Consider the following 15,319-nt stretch of genomic DNA (forward strand, 5'->3'; position numbering starts at 1 on the left):
TCCGAGCGTGCCCAAACTTCGATATTGGTGGACCAATGGATAGAAGGTTAGATAAGGAGAATCCGCCATGTGTTACAGGTAGCTGTAACATCAACTTGATCGTATGATCCCATCCATCCATATTCCCGTCTGTAAAGTTTCGGTAATGTTAACCTTTTAACTCTCACCGTCCATTTTAAACAAGATTAATCCTTTGGCTGCGATATTCAATGATGGTAATTTTTTGGATCATCCTCAATCCATGTCGTGTTATTCCAATCCAACGGTCAATGTTAATTATAGGTGGGCCCACTTGGGCCCCGCAATGCAAAGTCGCAACGTGACCGATAAATATAGATAAAAAGTCGGGGGGGAGAGAAAGGCAATAAAAGGGCGAGGAGAGCGTTCCGTCGTTGCGAAGAAAACCGATAAAATCCTCTTTTTTATTTCTATTGCAATTTTTTGTTTTTATTTTTTCTTCCAATTCTATCCAACAACAGAACACGTCAAAACCACTCCCCTCCATATATTCATATATAGAAAATTTAAATATAAATCCCAAAGACACCCTACCAAAAAACCACCTTTCCAAAACCACCCTCAAATCCATTAAATCCTCCCCCCAAAAGCGGTTTTCATCCCTCCCCTCCCTTTCCAGGCGGTTTTCCCTGTCGTACGGATCTCCCACAGCCGTTCTGCTATCTCGGTTGGGTTTTTCTCCAAAGGTGGTGTTTTTTGTTTTCTCCGCGAGGCGGTTCCGCAGGGTTGATGCTAACGTGCGCCGGGCGCGAGGGGAGGCGGCGATAGGGCTACGCGTTTAGAGCGGTGATTGGTTGCGGGAGGTCGATGATGGCGGTGACGGAGGAGGCGATGGTGAGGTGGGGGACGTGGGAGGAGCTGGTGCTTGGAGGGGCTGTGCTCAGGCACGGGACCCGAGCCTGGGAGGCCGTAGCTTCGGAGCTCCGAGCCAGGACTCTATACGCGTACGGTTTCACCCCCAAGGTGAATTTCTCGTGATATATTGGATTGCTCGGTAAAATATCGTATTTTTCTCGCAACAGAACACGATGTTTTCTCTTTTATGAATTTGTTGAGTAGTTTTTTGTTTTATTTCATTTGCTGTTATCGTCGCTTCTTACTGTTTTTTGGATTTCCCTCCTGAAATTTTGGCGAGAATTCGTTGCGATATTTTGAAAATATCGTCAACTACTTTATTCAGCTCGTCCTTGGTCGTGTCAAATACGTTTTGGATGTTTTTCTCTCGATTTTTCGGAGTCAATGATAAGTCTTATAAAGGTTGTATTTTTTTAAGACCAAAATACCCTTGCGTCGGTAATATTTGTTCTCCACTTGTTTTGTTAAGATGGGCTATTTTGGTCATTTTCCAATCTGTTAAACGGAGGGTAGTTTCGGCATTCTATAGAAATATCTGGTCCAGGGCTAGTTTAGTCTGCTTGAAATTTTCGGATCCGACGGCTTCTTTTTCTCCAGTCAAATCCTTAGGGCGGGAAAGACGCCATCGCATCCGTCCCTTGATTTTTCATCTCATCACAAAATAAACAATTGATCACCTAGACGCAAGGTACAACAACTTGTACGTAAGACATCAACACCATTAAAGCTGTAGGCCCTACCATGAAGACCACATGGCACAAAAATCAGGCTGGTCCCCATTCATCGAGTGGGCCAAACTGTAGAAATCACCCCTGAAGGCGATAGCCGACGGTTTGACTCAGTGCAGCTTTGACCCACCTAATCAGCGGATTGGCTTGATCTTCGAGAAGGGTGATCTTTGTGGTGGGACCGATCGTTTTCATGGCACTGATTTCCTAAACAGGTAGCAATTTGGCGGGAAAGATGGCACCGTTCCACAAGCTGTGGTACAGTTACTTGTAGGTGATCAGTTGTCCGTTGGCTTAAAAAAACTCTCTGACTAAAACACCCTTGTCTTTTCTTTGAATTACAATTCTTTTTATAAAATCCGAAAATTTGTTTTATCCACATTTTTGCCCTATCATGACCAAACTACCCTCACTTTGTGTGGATTTTAGTAAGCCTTAAGCCCTTTTGCTGAGGGTAATTTTGTCTTTGTAGGGTGTTGAGACTTGTCTAGCAGCATGCATAAGCCTTTTATTTAATTTCGCAACTCTCAATGCAGGAATGCGAAGCCAAGTACGAGGATTTGCAAGAGCGTTACTGTGGCTGCACGTGGGTATTTTGGGAACTTCAATTTATAAATTCAATACCATAAATTGATATATACGTCCACCTGCTTTGGTGGCTGCAACCTTTTTTATATATATACTTTTGGTAAATATTAATACAACTATACAAGTTTGCATGCTTGTAATACCAAAAGTAGAATTAGAAAGGTGTAACTATCAGCAGTTGCGGACTCATATAAAAGTTGATTATAACGCTCATTTCCACATGCGTGAGTGATCCTAGATGCAAAAGGTGGCCCACAACGTGAAAAAGATGATCTATAGAATCAGGTCGTCCATTCTTTCAGAGATGGAATAAAATATGGAAAGGTCTTTTTAAACCATCCATTCCCTTGGGGCGGCCCACCTAATGAGTGGACAGTCATATCTTTGTGAATGATCATCTTCATGGCTGGGGCCACCTCATGCACTGCTCACGTGTCCAACACCATTGTCAACCCGTTTGAAGAAAATATGGCCCAGCATGATGTGGGGCTCACATCCACTGTCCATCCGGGTGAGCGGATTCGGTGAGACCCCGGCCTCACCCAAGACGGTGCGGCCCTTACGGTGGGGTCCACCTAGATGTATCTATTCCGTATCCATGCTGTCCATCCTTTTTTTGGTATCAGTATAGTGCATGATACCATAAATGAAGAAGTTCTAAATCTCAGGTGGACCATACTCTAGGAAACAGTGGTGATTGAATGCCCTACCATTAAAAACTTATTAGGGCACCCCTTAATCTTTCCGTAGTGTTCAATTGCCATCCAATCCGTTCATAAGGTCACATGAGCCTGGATGAAGGGAAAACAATACATCAGCTTGATCAAAAAATTTTGTGGCCCATTAATGGTCAATCACCACTGTTTCCCATGGTGTGGTTCACCTGATAATTGGATCTGCTTCATTTTTGGCATTATGAACTAAAATGATCTGTAAAAAGCATGGATGGCGTGGATACAAAATAGATACATCAAGGTGTGTCCCATAGTAAGGGCCGTACCGTCTTGGGTGAGGTCAGATTCTCACCTAATCAGCTCCGCCATCAGGGTCGGCCATTCAGTTTCAATTTTAAAAAATCAGGCCGATCCAATACACAGATGGGTCACACAGCAGGGAACAGTTCGGATGGGGACGCCAACCATTTAAAGCCTTCTATTTGTGTCTATCGTAATTTTTTTAGTCCATCCAATCCATTCATCAGATGACGAAATCGGATTGCGAACTGAGTTACTTAGTATGCATTTATCATGCTGGGTAAACTCTGTTGGGCCCACCATGAATGAATATGGTATATCCATGCCGTCCATCCGTTCTTCCAGCTCATTTTAGCGGTTGAGCCCAAAATCGAACTATTTCTGAAGCTCAAGTGGACCACACCATAAGGAAACAGTGGGAATAATGATTTCCACTGTTGAAACCTTCCTGGGAACCACTGTGATGTTTATTGTCACCCAATCTGTTCATAAGATCATACAGACATGGATGAAGGGCAAAAACAAATATCAGTTTGATAAGATAAACTTCCGTGGCACCCGAGAAATTTTCAGGATAGACGTTTAATTCACACTCTTTCCTGTGGTGTGGTCCGCTTGAGCTTTGGATACAGTTCGTTTTTGGGTTCAAGCCCTAAAATTATCTCTTAAAATGGATGGACAGAGTGGATAAGGTACATAAATCAGTGTGGACCCCACAGTTTACTCACTACGTGAGTTACTCAGTACGCGCTTCCTCAGATGAACCCACGGGCCTGAATGGACACCCAAAAAATCAGGCTTTCCATTACTCCAGTGGCCCAAACCATGTGATTTTAGAGGTCTAAGCATGATTTTACATGGTGGTCCCACCTTAATTTCATATCACCTGATTTTTGGGACACGAGATGAACTTGAAGATGCTTACACGACGTGAGCATGATTTTATGTGGTTGTCCCACCTTAATTTTGAGGTGGAGCCTACACGCGCTACAGTGGGCCCCACACACAAATTGAAGGTTATCCTAGAAACGTCGTAAAACATGGTAGGGTAATCGATTTTGCACATTCAACTGTCATTAGTAAGAACACTGTAAGTGGGCCGGAACTTGGTAACTAGCCCGGCTGACTAGTTGAAGATCCGAACCCACATGAATCCAGTCCTGGCCTGTTAAGAAAAAAATCAAATCAAGACTTCAGAAGGCCTAATTTAGTAGGGGTGAAAGTTGGCTGGGCTGACCCAAAGATCAATTGCTTCCACAAATTTAGAAACAGCCAAACGCCTTGGAAAAATGTTTGCCTTTTTGCCAGCCATCCATTTCTTTTCGTGAGCTATGGCCCACCTAGCCAGTGGACTGGCCTGATTTTTGGGCTAAGGCATCTTCTTAGTTGGACCCACCTTATGGACAGCTCGGATATTGCACCCATGTGCCAGGATGGCACACATGGTATGTATCACCCCCATTCGAATCAGTAGGGCAACATTGGGAATTCACGGGCGGTCTGATTGTTTTAACCTATGATCATAGTGGACATGCATAGGATGGATCCAATGTGTATTGATCAAACGGCTGTGATTTTCTAATCATAGTTATTTTTGGGCCATGTGCAATCTACAGTATATTCCTCCATTCTGATGGTCTTTGTTGTTCATAGGTGGGCCTGCTCGGGCTGCAATTAAAAGAGTTCGTAGCCATAACAAGCTACGAGAAATTCATACTGCATTGCAGCTAATAATCGTCATTAAGTTGTAATTGATCTTTCATGATCTTGTTATTTTGGTATTCTTTCAGAGCATGGTTCGAAGAGCTTCGAAAGCAACGAGTTGCTGAATTGAAGAGGGAGCTGGAGAGATCAGAAGACTCTATCGGGTTGGTACTACTACCATTCTTGCATTTAAAGAAGAAAAGAAAAGGTGTTTTTCTCATTTTACAAATGAGCTTCTCTTGCCTGCCATCCATCAGGGCTCACCAGGGACCCTTGTGGCCTGATGTTAGGATGATTTAAATGGTCCATCTATGGGCTTATTTCTGATGGGCTGTGCTCTGAAAACCAGAGTGGTTGGACATGTTAGAGAAACATCTCCAGTCGGATATGGAAGATTGTCCAGTTCTGTTTCCAATTTCTGCCAGAATGTCACTGATCCGATGGTCAAGATCATTAATGGCTGTTGGTTTTGGTCCGTAGCCCATTCACAGCTATACCACCAGATTGACCGTTCTGGTCGCCTATACGCTTAGCTGTATGGGCATTATCCAGTAATATGTGCTGGATTTCCCTGAAGAGTTAGGCTGGTGTGATGACATTTCCTGGCCTTTCGATTGTCTGGGTACTGCTACACTTCTAACCGTTGGATCAAAGATTAGACATCTGTGATAGTGTCCCACACTTCAATTCAGTGTCAACTGTTTTACTGTGTATCTTCTCTCTTCTATGATGTAAATTATCGAGTCTCAATATTAGCAATTCACACTCATCTGTCCAGTATTGCATATTATCTTCAGCAATTATGTAAAGTATATATCCTTAAGTTTGTACGACCGAGGCTTATGCTTTGGTGATCCGGACCGTTGATGAGTGGACAATGTCCCAATCTCCCAGATTGGAAGAACCTAGCCAACCAATCATCTCCCTCTTTTTCTGTTGGAGGTGGTTTTTCTTAACCATGGCCCATTTAGTCAGTGGTTCAGATCACTATAAACAGGCCCACCTTGTATAAACACAGGTCGAGGATCACATAATTATGTTCTCCAATTCAAATTTCATACCTTCCCCATATCATCTGATTCAAAGAACATTTTGATTCAGGTCTCTGCAGTCAAAGCTGGAGAGCCTTATTAGTCAGAGGGAGTGCAACAGTAATATAGATTGCGACACTGACTCTACCGTCCCCACCCAAAATGCGGATGGGATTGAATGTCCCAGCAAACAAAGCTCCAAGGATGGATTATCAGCGGGCAGTTTTACTGAAGATGCCACGAGGGACTGGTCGATGCCAGAATCTCAGGTTCCCGTGGTGGGGTCCATGGAAGAAAACGAGACGAAGTTGGAAGAACCGCAGTTGGAGGGAGAGAAAGTGGGTGATCGGGCGACTGAGATTCGGCGGGGGCCCGTGAGAAAGAGAAGGGGAAAGAGGAAGAGAAAAGGTTGTGAAGTGGTGAAGGAAGGGAGTGTGGAAGAGAGTGATGTATTGAGTTCTGCAAATGCTGTTAAGGATAAAGAAGGGTCTTTGGAGGGCTGCGATAGGATCGTCGGTCATTCATGTGAAGGGTCTGGAAGGGAGGATGTGGATTTGGCGGGAATTTTGAATTCGATCATGGAGAATGAAGATGTGTTGATCTTTCGGCGTCGGATAGAAAGTCAGGTAAGGCAACATGTTTTGATCCATCTCCTAAAACTCTCTTTGGGATCATTGATTTAGGATGTTCTTGAATGGGTCTGGCCAACTTCCATCTCCGTACCCAACTTCGGCATGTGGTCCACCCTTCTCTGGAGGAGGAAACAAGAGTTTTCACGCATGTGCTTATATCCTGATCATGCATTGGATGGATGGAGCTCTGACGATGCAGATTGCCTGCGACATTACTACAATCCAAAACTAGGTGGGGCCCACCATGATGTTTTGAGAAATCTACCGTCCATCTGTTTTGCCAGCTCATGTTAGGACATGAGCTAAAAAAATTGGGGCAGATACAAAACTCAAGTAGGCCACGTGGGGAAACAGTGTGGTGGGAAATGCCTACCATTGGAACCTTCCTGGTGTCCATTGTGATGTTTATATGCAATGATGCGGTCAAATACCACTGGGATGAACTGAAAACACAAAATATTAGCCAGATCCAAAACTTCTGCAGCCACACGAATGCTTCAACTGTGAGCGTTAAATCCCTAATGTTTCCTGTCACGTGGTCACTTGAGTTTTGGAACTACCTCAAGTCCTAACATGAGCTGGCAAAAGGATGGATGGTGCAGATTTCTCACAAACACCGCTGTGCGGTGGGTCCCACCTAGCTTCTGGCGGCAGGCTTTCCACTTCTCTGCTTTGAGCAGGACACAGAATTTCTTAGCTAGGGAGCCCGTACAAGAACAAGATGTGGATGCAAGTGTGATGTGTGTGACGTCCACTCTGTCCATTTGTGCCGGCTCATGTGAGTGACCGAGCCCCAAAAATAAGGATGATCCAAAACTCATGTGTGCCAGCCACAAGGGAAAGCTGGGATTGGGAGGCCTAACATTGAAACCTCCTTGTGGCCCACCTAAGTTTTTGATGAGGCTGAAAGTTGGATTTTTTTTTTCCTTCATCCTAGTGCCACTCATCTTATCAACAGGTTGGATGGCATATGAGCATCACGTGCGTCTCACTTATCCTGATGGTATGGCCCACCTGAGTTTTTTGGTTAGCCTTATTTTTGGGCTTACATTGTAACATGAGCTGGCATAAATCATGGATGGAGTGGATACCACACACGTCACGGTGGGTCCCACTAAGGTTTTTGGCGGAGAGGCTTTCTCCAACTGTTTCAGGAAATCTAAGCATTTCCTGGAGAAATTCTGCTTTTTCAATTGGGCCATGTATTTGTTCCCTGCGATACATTTTTCTATTGGCCTGGCCTAACTTTTGGGCCAAGCTATGGTCACCGTGGGCCGCACTATTGGATGGCCCACATCTTGCACACGGAAAACCTGCCACAATTAAGGTTGACGAATCTCTTGATCAGATACTGACGGAAGTGGGCCTCACTTTTCTTTTTTCCTAGAACACACGCAAACACACCCCACTCACTCACGCTAGTGGAATTTCACCACCTATGGGTACTCGAACCCTTGACTGGGCCTCACTTCCTCTGATCCTTTGAAAGGAAAGTCTCCCAAGTGGGCACGCAATCCCCATTCACCCACGATGTACTTGGACTTTATGGCGGGCCTAAGTGGGGTTCACTTTCCAGAGATACATCGTAACGAATCCAACTAGGACGCGTGGCAGTACTCTGTGGGACCCACCATGATGTATGTGTTCCGTTTTGCAAGCGCATTTCAGGGAATGTGACAAAAATGCCCTTACTTACCAGACTGTTAATCTTTTTACCTCTTTTTCAGAAAAGAGCGCGATACAGGAAAATGATTAGGCGGCACGTGGATCTCGCCACGATACAGTCGAGTATCGGTGACGGTACGATCTCGACGACCAAAGAACTCTACCGAGATCTCCTCCTCCTCTCCTACAACGCCCTTCTTTTCTACCCGAATACTTCTTCTGAATACAAATCCGCCCTCGCCCTTCGAGATTCCACCACCCGAAGATTCCGCCCCCTCCCGCCCAAAGATTCCGCCGCCAGCAGCAACGTACTCCTCGCTGCCGCTGCCGCCGAAACGGTGCGTAATCCGGTGAAGCCTCGAAGCATGCGGCCATGCAACCGCAAGCTCCCTGGCAAGGCAGTCGCCGGCGATGGGAAACCAGCTGGGAGCCTGACGACCGGCAGTGGAAAGGGAAGCGGCGGTGAGTTACCCGCAGAATCTACGGCAAAGAAAGGCATCGGACGACCTGCGAAGCGGGGTCAGGAAGTTGCCCGGAAGCCGACGGAGATTGTGGTTAGAGGGAGGAAGAGAGCTCGGAGAAGATGAACGGTGCAAGTGATTGGATATGATGCTCGATGTGGGTCCCATGTATGAATTTTTGTTTTGTATTTTTTTTTTTTTTTTTTTTAAATTTTTATATACCGAGTTTAGAGAAACGTGGACAGTCTGCGTACGTCACGAACAATTGAAAACTGTAAAGCTTTGTAGCATTTTAGCAAAACTAGAAACTGTTTCTTAATCTCTTGTAGAAGAAATATACGGTCCGATCAAGATTTGAAAATCTGTTTCGATGAAACAAATTTGGGTCGGATGCTTTGAGACTAAGTAGGGTCCATTTTCCACTGATCTAGAACGTTGATCTGATGGAGGCCCCCCTGTGGTGGGCTGATGCTCCAAAAGTTAGAATGTTTATGTTCAATCTTTGGTCTTTTTCTTCAGGTGATTACTCTGGCAGAAGGAGATGGTTGATACACAAGGCACAGGCACTAAAAAGTGTACATGTTGCATATTAGTAGTGGACCCGACTTTATGACCGTAGCTCTAATGGTGTACTAATTTTGTTATTTAACTAGTTATTGATGGGCATCTGTTGGACGGTTGAGATGAGAAAAGAAAATACAGTAACCCGATATTAAGATTCCAATAGATCCCACAATTTGGACGGTTTGAGAAAAATAAAAACAATACCACACGTCTGGACGTGTGGTAATTATCGTTCATTCAAGCTGTGTGAAGCGAATGTTTTTATGCACCTCATGCTCACCTTATATGGTTCTTATTTTTTTTTTTTAAAAACCAGGTGGGTCACACCAACGGAATGTACGGTAGTGCCTAAAATTTATATATTCAGTTGTTGTGGCCCAGGTAAATTTTGGAGTTGCTTTAGGGATTCTTATGTTTAAAAGTAAATTAGAGTATATTAGAAGCAAAGTATGAGAGTTGCACAAGGTATTATTAGGCTGATTATTTATTATAGACGTGGCGCACAGATTATACTTAAAACAATTCAAGTATCGGTTGCGACACTAAAATCTCATATTCAAACCATTTAAACCTTGGATCTTTAAATGGTGGGTTGAAAAATGACGGTGAGTCACTTATTTGTAATCCTTACATTTGTTGCCAACTCAGGCTCAGAGTTTTTTTCATTTTTGGCTAACGTATATATTTCAATGGGCTTATTAAAATGATTCTATATAATACCACACACAAACACATGTACACACATGCATACACTACAATTTGAGATATGAAGGCTAATTTAGTTAAACAAATTCATGTGTGGTGAATATAGAAGAATTGCATTGAATTCAAAATACAAGCTCCAAATGGAAGATTTGGATGCTCATGCATTTCAACCAAACATAATTGACTATTCCCAATTACCTTGATTCCAAATGTGATCGTGATCTGTATTCCAATGCATTCTAAGTCCAAGCTCCTAAACGGGTCATTAGTTTTGGTGCATTCTTTTTTATCGTGGTGGGGTGCACTTAATGATCAGATTGGATGACTTAAACGACATACTGGATCCCATGATGGAGGTGAGCAACCCCCCGTCAGTGACCCATCCAATTGACGGGTTGGATGATCCTAATATCATGGGTTTCATCATGGTTTTTATATGCCATCCAAACCGTTCATAAGGTCATTCCCATTGGATAAGCTGAAACAAAAAAGAAGAAAAGAAAGTATTAGCCTCGTCCGAAACTATTGTGGCCCTATGAATATTTCAACCGTTGATGTCACGGCCTGAATTTTAAATACCGAGCATGCATCCTAACCTCAAGATCCATGTCGCGACTAGTACAGTAGGTATACTTAATCCATCCGATATATTCGCATAGACATAAATCTAATATTGTTATTGTAGCATCTAAGTTACATCCAACCATAATCACATGTGGTATATTTACAAACTGACATTCAACCAATTCAACTATCTTAAATTTTGCTAAAGATCCATCCATTTGGGATTTTATTAACATGTCTAAAATTAATACTTAAATCAAATAATTGTCACATCATGTCTAATGCCTATAATTATAAAACAAAATTAATACCACAATATCAAATAACACATAATTATTCAGATTAATTCCAAGAATAATAAGGACAAAAATAATTAGGATTGGCCCAAAGCGGTTAATTTCTCTTTCGTCGGTTAAGGCCACGTATCCCATGAATCCTTCTCTGGTTCGGTTACGTCCTCTTGCGTTTGTGCCTAATGTTCTGTCTCAATCAAATTTGTATGGTATTCTATCAATAGAAGGTAAGTTGCCCAGGCCTAGTGAAGATTTCTGAAATGGTTCATCGCATCAAAATTAAAAGAGAACAACATATAATAGTACACAAATAGCTAACCTAACAATATAAATATAGGTAATGAATGTATGCATAAATGTCGTGCAAATGTGTAAATGCATAAATCATCAAGTTGGATAATTGTCCACTTGAGTTGGATGACCGTCAACATGTATCCGTTTTTGGTAGACTTCTACCAATTTTATTTTATTTTTGTTAGCTTGTTAGTACACCCCATTGTTAGTTCACACTTCACTGTTAGTCATTGATTGCTTGCTTCAAGTGTAGAGTTCGTAAGTAATATTCAGTAAATACAGGGTCAATCCCACAAGGAAATGATTTAGCAGAATGAGAAAATCAAATGCAAAATTAACTAAGTAATGAATACTAAACAAATGAAATGATTTTGAAGGTTTTGAATGTCTGGAATTCAATTAATTTGAAAACAACACCCAAGCTTCAAAGTTCCACACATAAGTTAATATTCCATAAGTTATAATGACTTTGATAACACAATTAGGATCTGAGCACTATATTCAACCTAATCAGAAAATAAAACAGTTTAAATATTTTAATAAATGACATAAAGGATTAGAGAATCATGGATTAACATCATTAATATATATTCTCAAGCGCTTTTTGATTTTAAGCATTCAATATCCATAAAATAATGAATCAAAAAAATATAGTAGGTTGAGAACATCTTTCATCTAAGAAATCTAATTAATCTAGGTTAAGACTATCCATCAATATGGATCTCATATGATAGAAACATATGAATCTCACCTGAGGATCAAAAGCGTAAAGCTAGATAATTGATAGCATGCATACACTATTCATCTCATCATTAAAAACAATCAATCATCAAAACTTAAAGAATTATTAAACCCATGTGCTTCCCTTCTAGCTTAGGATAGAGGAAACTAGAAAAAAGAAAGCAACAAGAAAGAATAAATATCTAAAAGCTTGTAAACAAAAACGAATTAAAACTATGAATTTTTTCAAAAATCCTAAATAAAACTATCTAAAAACTCTGAATTTTGCTTTGGGATGCATTGAATGATGCTTAGGATTGCCTTAGGAAACTATATTTATAAGTGGGGAACTCCAACTTTCGCACAAAGTTGAAAAACTCTATAAACCGCCTCAAATTTACGCAGTTTGTTAAAATAGACTTCACTCTGCGCGGTTTCTCAAAATAAACTTCATTCTGCGCAATTTCACAAAATAATCCAGAGTTTCAGAATATGTTTTTTCAGGATAATTTCAGGATTCCTTTTCTTCACTTCAAATCTTTGATTTTCTTTATTCCTTACTTGGTTTTCTTAGATCTTTGGCATGTGAATTCTTTAATCTTGATCTCCTAAGATCCATCCCTTACCTTGGTGATTCTTGAGCATCAAATTCATGCTTTTAGTACCATTTTCAATCTAATCTCTTAAATTCACCTTGCAACATAAACATGAGTAAAATAGAATATTAAGCTGATTCATGTTCATAAAACCAAGATATAAATAAGAAAAATTATACAATATTTGAGTCTTAACAGTCACCCCCACTAGGGAATCGATACCAAGACCTCAGTGTTGAAACGAGGTATCCTTCACTCAATCTACCACTTTTACCAATTTAGTTCACATGGGCAAGGTTTGCATCTACCCATTGGATAGGCTTCCACTAGTATGGTAAGCATGAGCAACGCCCATATTCAATAATGAATCTACCAAGTACACCATTTAGGGAGATCCCCTAGATATTCAAGCATGTGGTGTGCATGCATCCACTAGTATGGTGTGCAAGCAAGAAATGCATGTTCGTATGTAGTAATATGGTTATAAATAATGGATAGCATATCAAACTGATATTCTAGCTTAGAATAACACGAGTTATATATGAATCAACACTATATAAATTCTCAATCAAAATGAATCAAAGTATGAGTTCCACGTCATAAAATTAATTAGCTATTTTTAAGAAAGTCCAGCCTGATTATATGTGCCAAGTCGTAAGGGCACTTATGCAAAGAATTGTATCTTTTTATCGGGTATTCTATTAATATCAATACAATGAACATCAGGTTAATCCGAACCGTTCATTATATATTTAATAAAAATAGCCTAAATTTCTATAATAAAAAAAAAAGATCAATGGTATTACTATTAATCAACACAGTCCATTAGATGATAAAGCTGGGCATCGGACCAAGTCAGATCGGATTGGGTCCAACTCGACTCGGTCCGGATTTTACATGGCCCAACCTGAACTCGGAGCGATCCGGTACCGAGTCCGGGTCATTTAACTCGGACCGATCCGAACCCTTGCTAGCCTGAACCGATCCGAGTCCGACTCGGTCAGGAAAACCGAGTCGGATCGGATTGGGCAAGGTTCAGATTGAGCATCAGATTCCTTCGCTCATCGTGGTTCATATAATCTTTAAAGATTATCTGATTTTCAGAGAAGAAATTTTGAAAATTATTACCAACCAGATATACAGCTAAGATCTTATATACACTCTCTATCTTAGCACGTGTTCCTGCGGTATTCAAGCCACCACACACGCGTAGAATTAGCAAACCTTTAAAAATAGCCTAGCTTGCTACGGAAGGAAGCGTTTCGAACTTTCTAGTAACTTGCTTCGTAAGAAACCCCTCCGACTATTATTAGTATAAAAACATGGAAACAGTAACTCCAAACGCCACTTCATCATTTCTCTTTTTCAGGTGAAAAGAAAATCCCGGATATCCATGGCTTTTTGTTTGGCTGTATTCAGTTGCTTTAGATCGCCAACACGTGTAGATAATGGTGAGAAAGATCCACTGAAGAAATCTAAATCTCATAAACAAAAATCGCCTCCAACAACACCAATTCCAGTTTCCTACTTCCCCATGAACTCTCGTTTCTCTCTCTTGAGCAGGTGGAGAAGAGGATATCAAAGGAGATTATTGTGTTTTGTAGGGAACTTGACTACTCGCTTCGGATCAGGTCAGATCGGATCGGACATGCCCGCCTCTATTAGATGATTAGATTGACCCGATCCCTGAGGTCCTCACATATTTCAACCTTGAAAAGCCTACGAACTATAACGATCGAATCATCCATGTCCATATGCCAAGAACCAATTCTCTTCAAAAGGCCAAAATCACTGTGCATGGATTTTGATATTTTTGCATGACCTATGTGGATCCACATGATGGATGTTGGACTAATCTAAACTGACCATTGTGTAGATCAGTACAATTTTACTAGAATTACAAGAAAAACGAGGGAAGATGATCATCATACTAACCTGCAAGGAGCTTTTCCAAGATCCTCTCTCTCTTGTTTAGGATTTTTTTTTGTTATCTCTTTTGGTGAAAGTAGGATGTGAGGTCATTAAAAAGGAGAGATATACATGAGATGAGAGAAATTTGAGGGATGAGGTAGAGATAAGAGGAAGATAAAAGAGAATTAAAGGTTTTTTTTATCTCTTAATTCAAAATTAAATAATTAAACATTATACTTTAAATTTAAAATTTTTTGGAGTTGTAATGTTCAATCCTTATTGTTGCCTCATTTCTGGGTCTATGTCAAGTAGCTGGGCAAAATCCCCACAGAGTACCAGTGCCCACCTCGGTATTGGTATCTTTGGCGGGGGATATGCCTTGTCATTTTTGTGCTCATGCACTATCATAAGCTGTTAAAGCCGATAGACCGGTAGATTTGACGTAAACATTGTGGTGGAGCCCACCTAGTCGCAGCATCTTGGAAGCTGGAGGACATGACTTCAGGTGGTCCACAGCGGCACATGAAATTTGGACCGTCCGTAAATTCATTTACAACTCTTCATTTTATTCCTTACAGAAATGGCCCACCTGATGCTCCTGTAAGCATTCTCTTTGAAATGTGGTGTCCATACACAGAAGATTTGCTGATGTCTGGTTCAGATCTCACGCATATATCCGTACACAGTTTACATTGCACATGGCATTCGTGGGCAAGCCATATGCAGCGGCACCTCTAAATCTTCGCCTTTTAGGGCGTGGTATGATACTCTGGCTGTGTGATGGTTGATGCTAAGGCTCTTAGAAAGTGCACACGTGACATGCATTCAATCTAATTAAACCGTCCAAGTAACTAGAACCGTTGTAGGTAGGTCATAATTCCAATTTCAGATTGATTGAATTGTTCTGATCGGACTGTTGATTCTCTCCTTTCCACCCACATTAAGAATCCACCAATCAAGAAAATTTTTAAAATTCAAAATCAAGGTCATTTTTCTTTGCCATCCATCTAAATTAG

General features: G+C 41.3%; 1 protein-coding gene across 1 annotated transcript; it reads left to right on the plus strand.

Moving 5' to 3' along the window:
• The first annotated feature begins 367 nt into the window (after positions 1–367).
• Positions 368–9,061, plus strand: LOC131231112 (uncharacterized). The gene is made up of 5 exons (XM_058227237.1): positions 368–981; positions 2,138–2,187; positions 4,954–5,031; positions 5,969–6,524; positions 8,258–9,061. The coding sequence occupies exons 1-5, from the start codon at positions 826–828 to the stop codon at positions 8,780–8,782; spliced, it is 1,365 nt and encodes a 454-aa protein (XP_058083220.1). The 5' UTR covers positions 368–825; the 3' UTR covers positions 8,783–9,061.
• The last annotated feature ends 6,258 nt before the right edge of the window (positions 9,062–15,319 follow it).

Source organism: Magnolia sinica, chromosome 1 (assembly GCF_029962835.1).
Source record: "Magnolia sinica isolate HGM2019 chromosome 1, MsV1, whole genome shotgun sequence".
In the NCBI taxonomy this organism is placed as follows: Eukaryota; Viridiplantae; Streptophyta; class Magnoliopsida; order Magnoliales; family Magnoliaceae; genus Magnolia; species Magnolia sinica.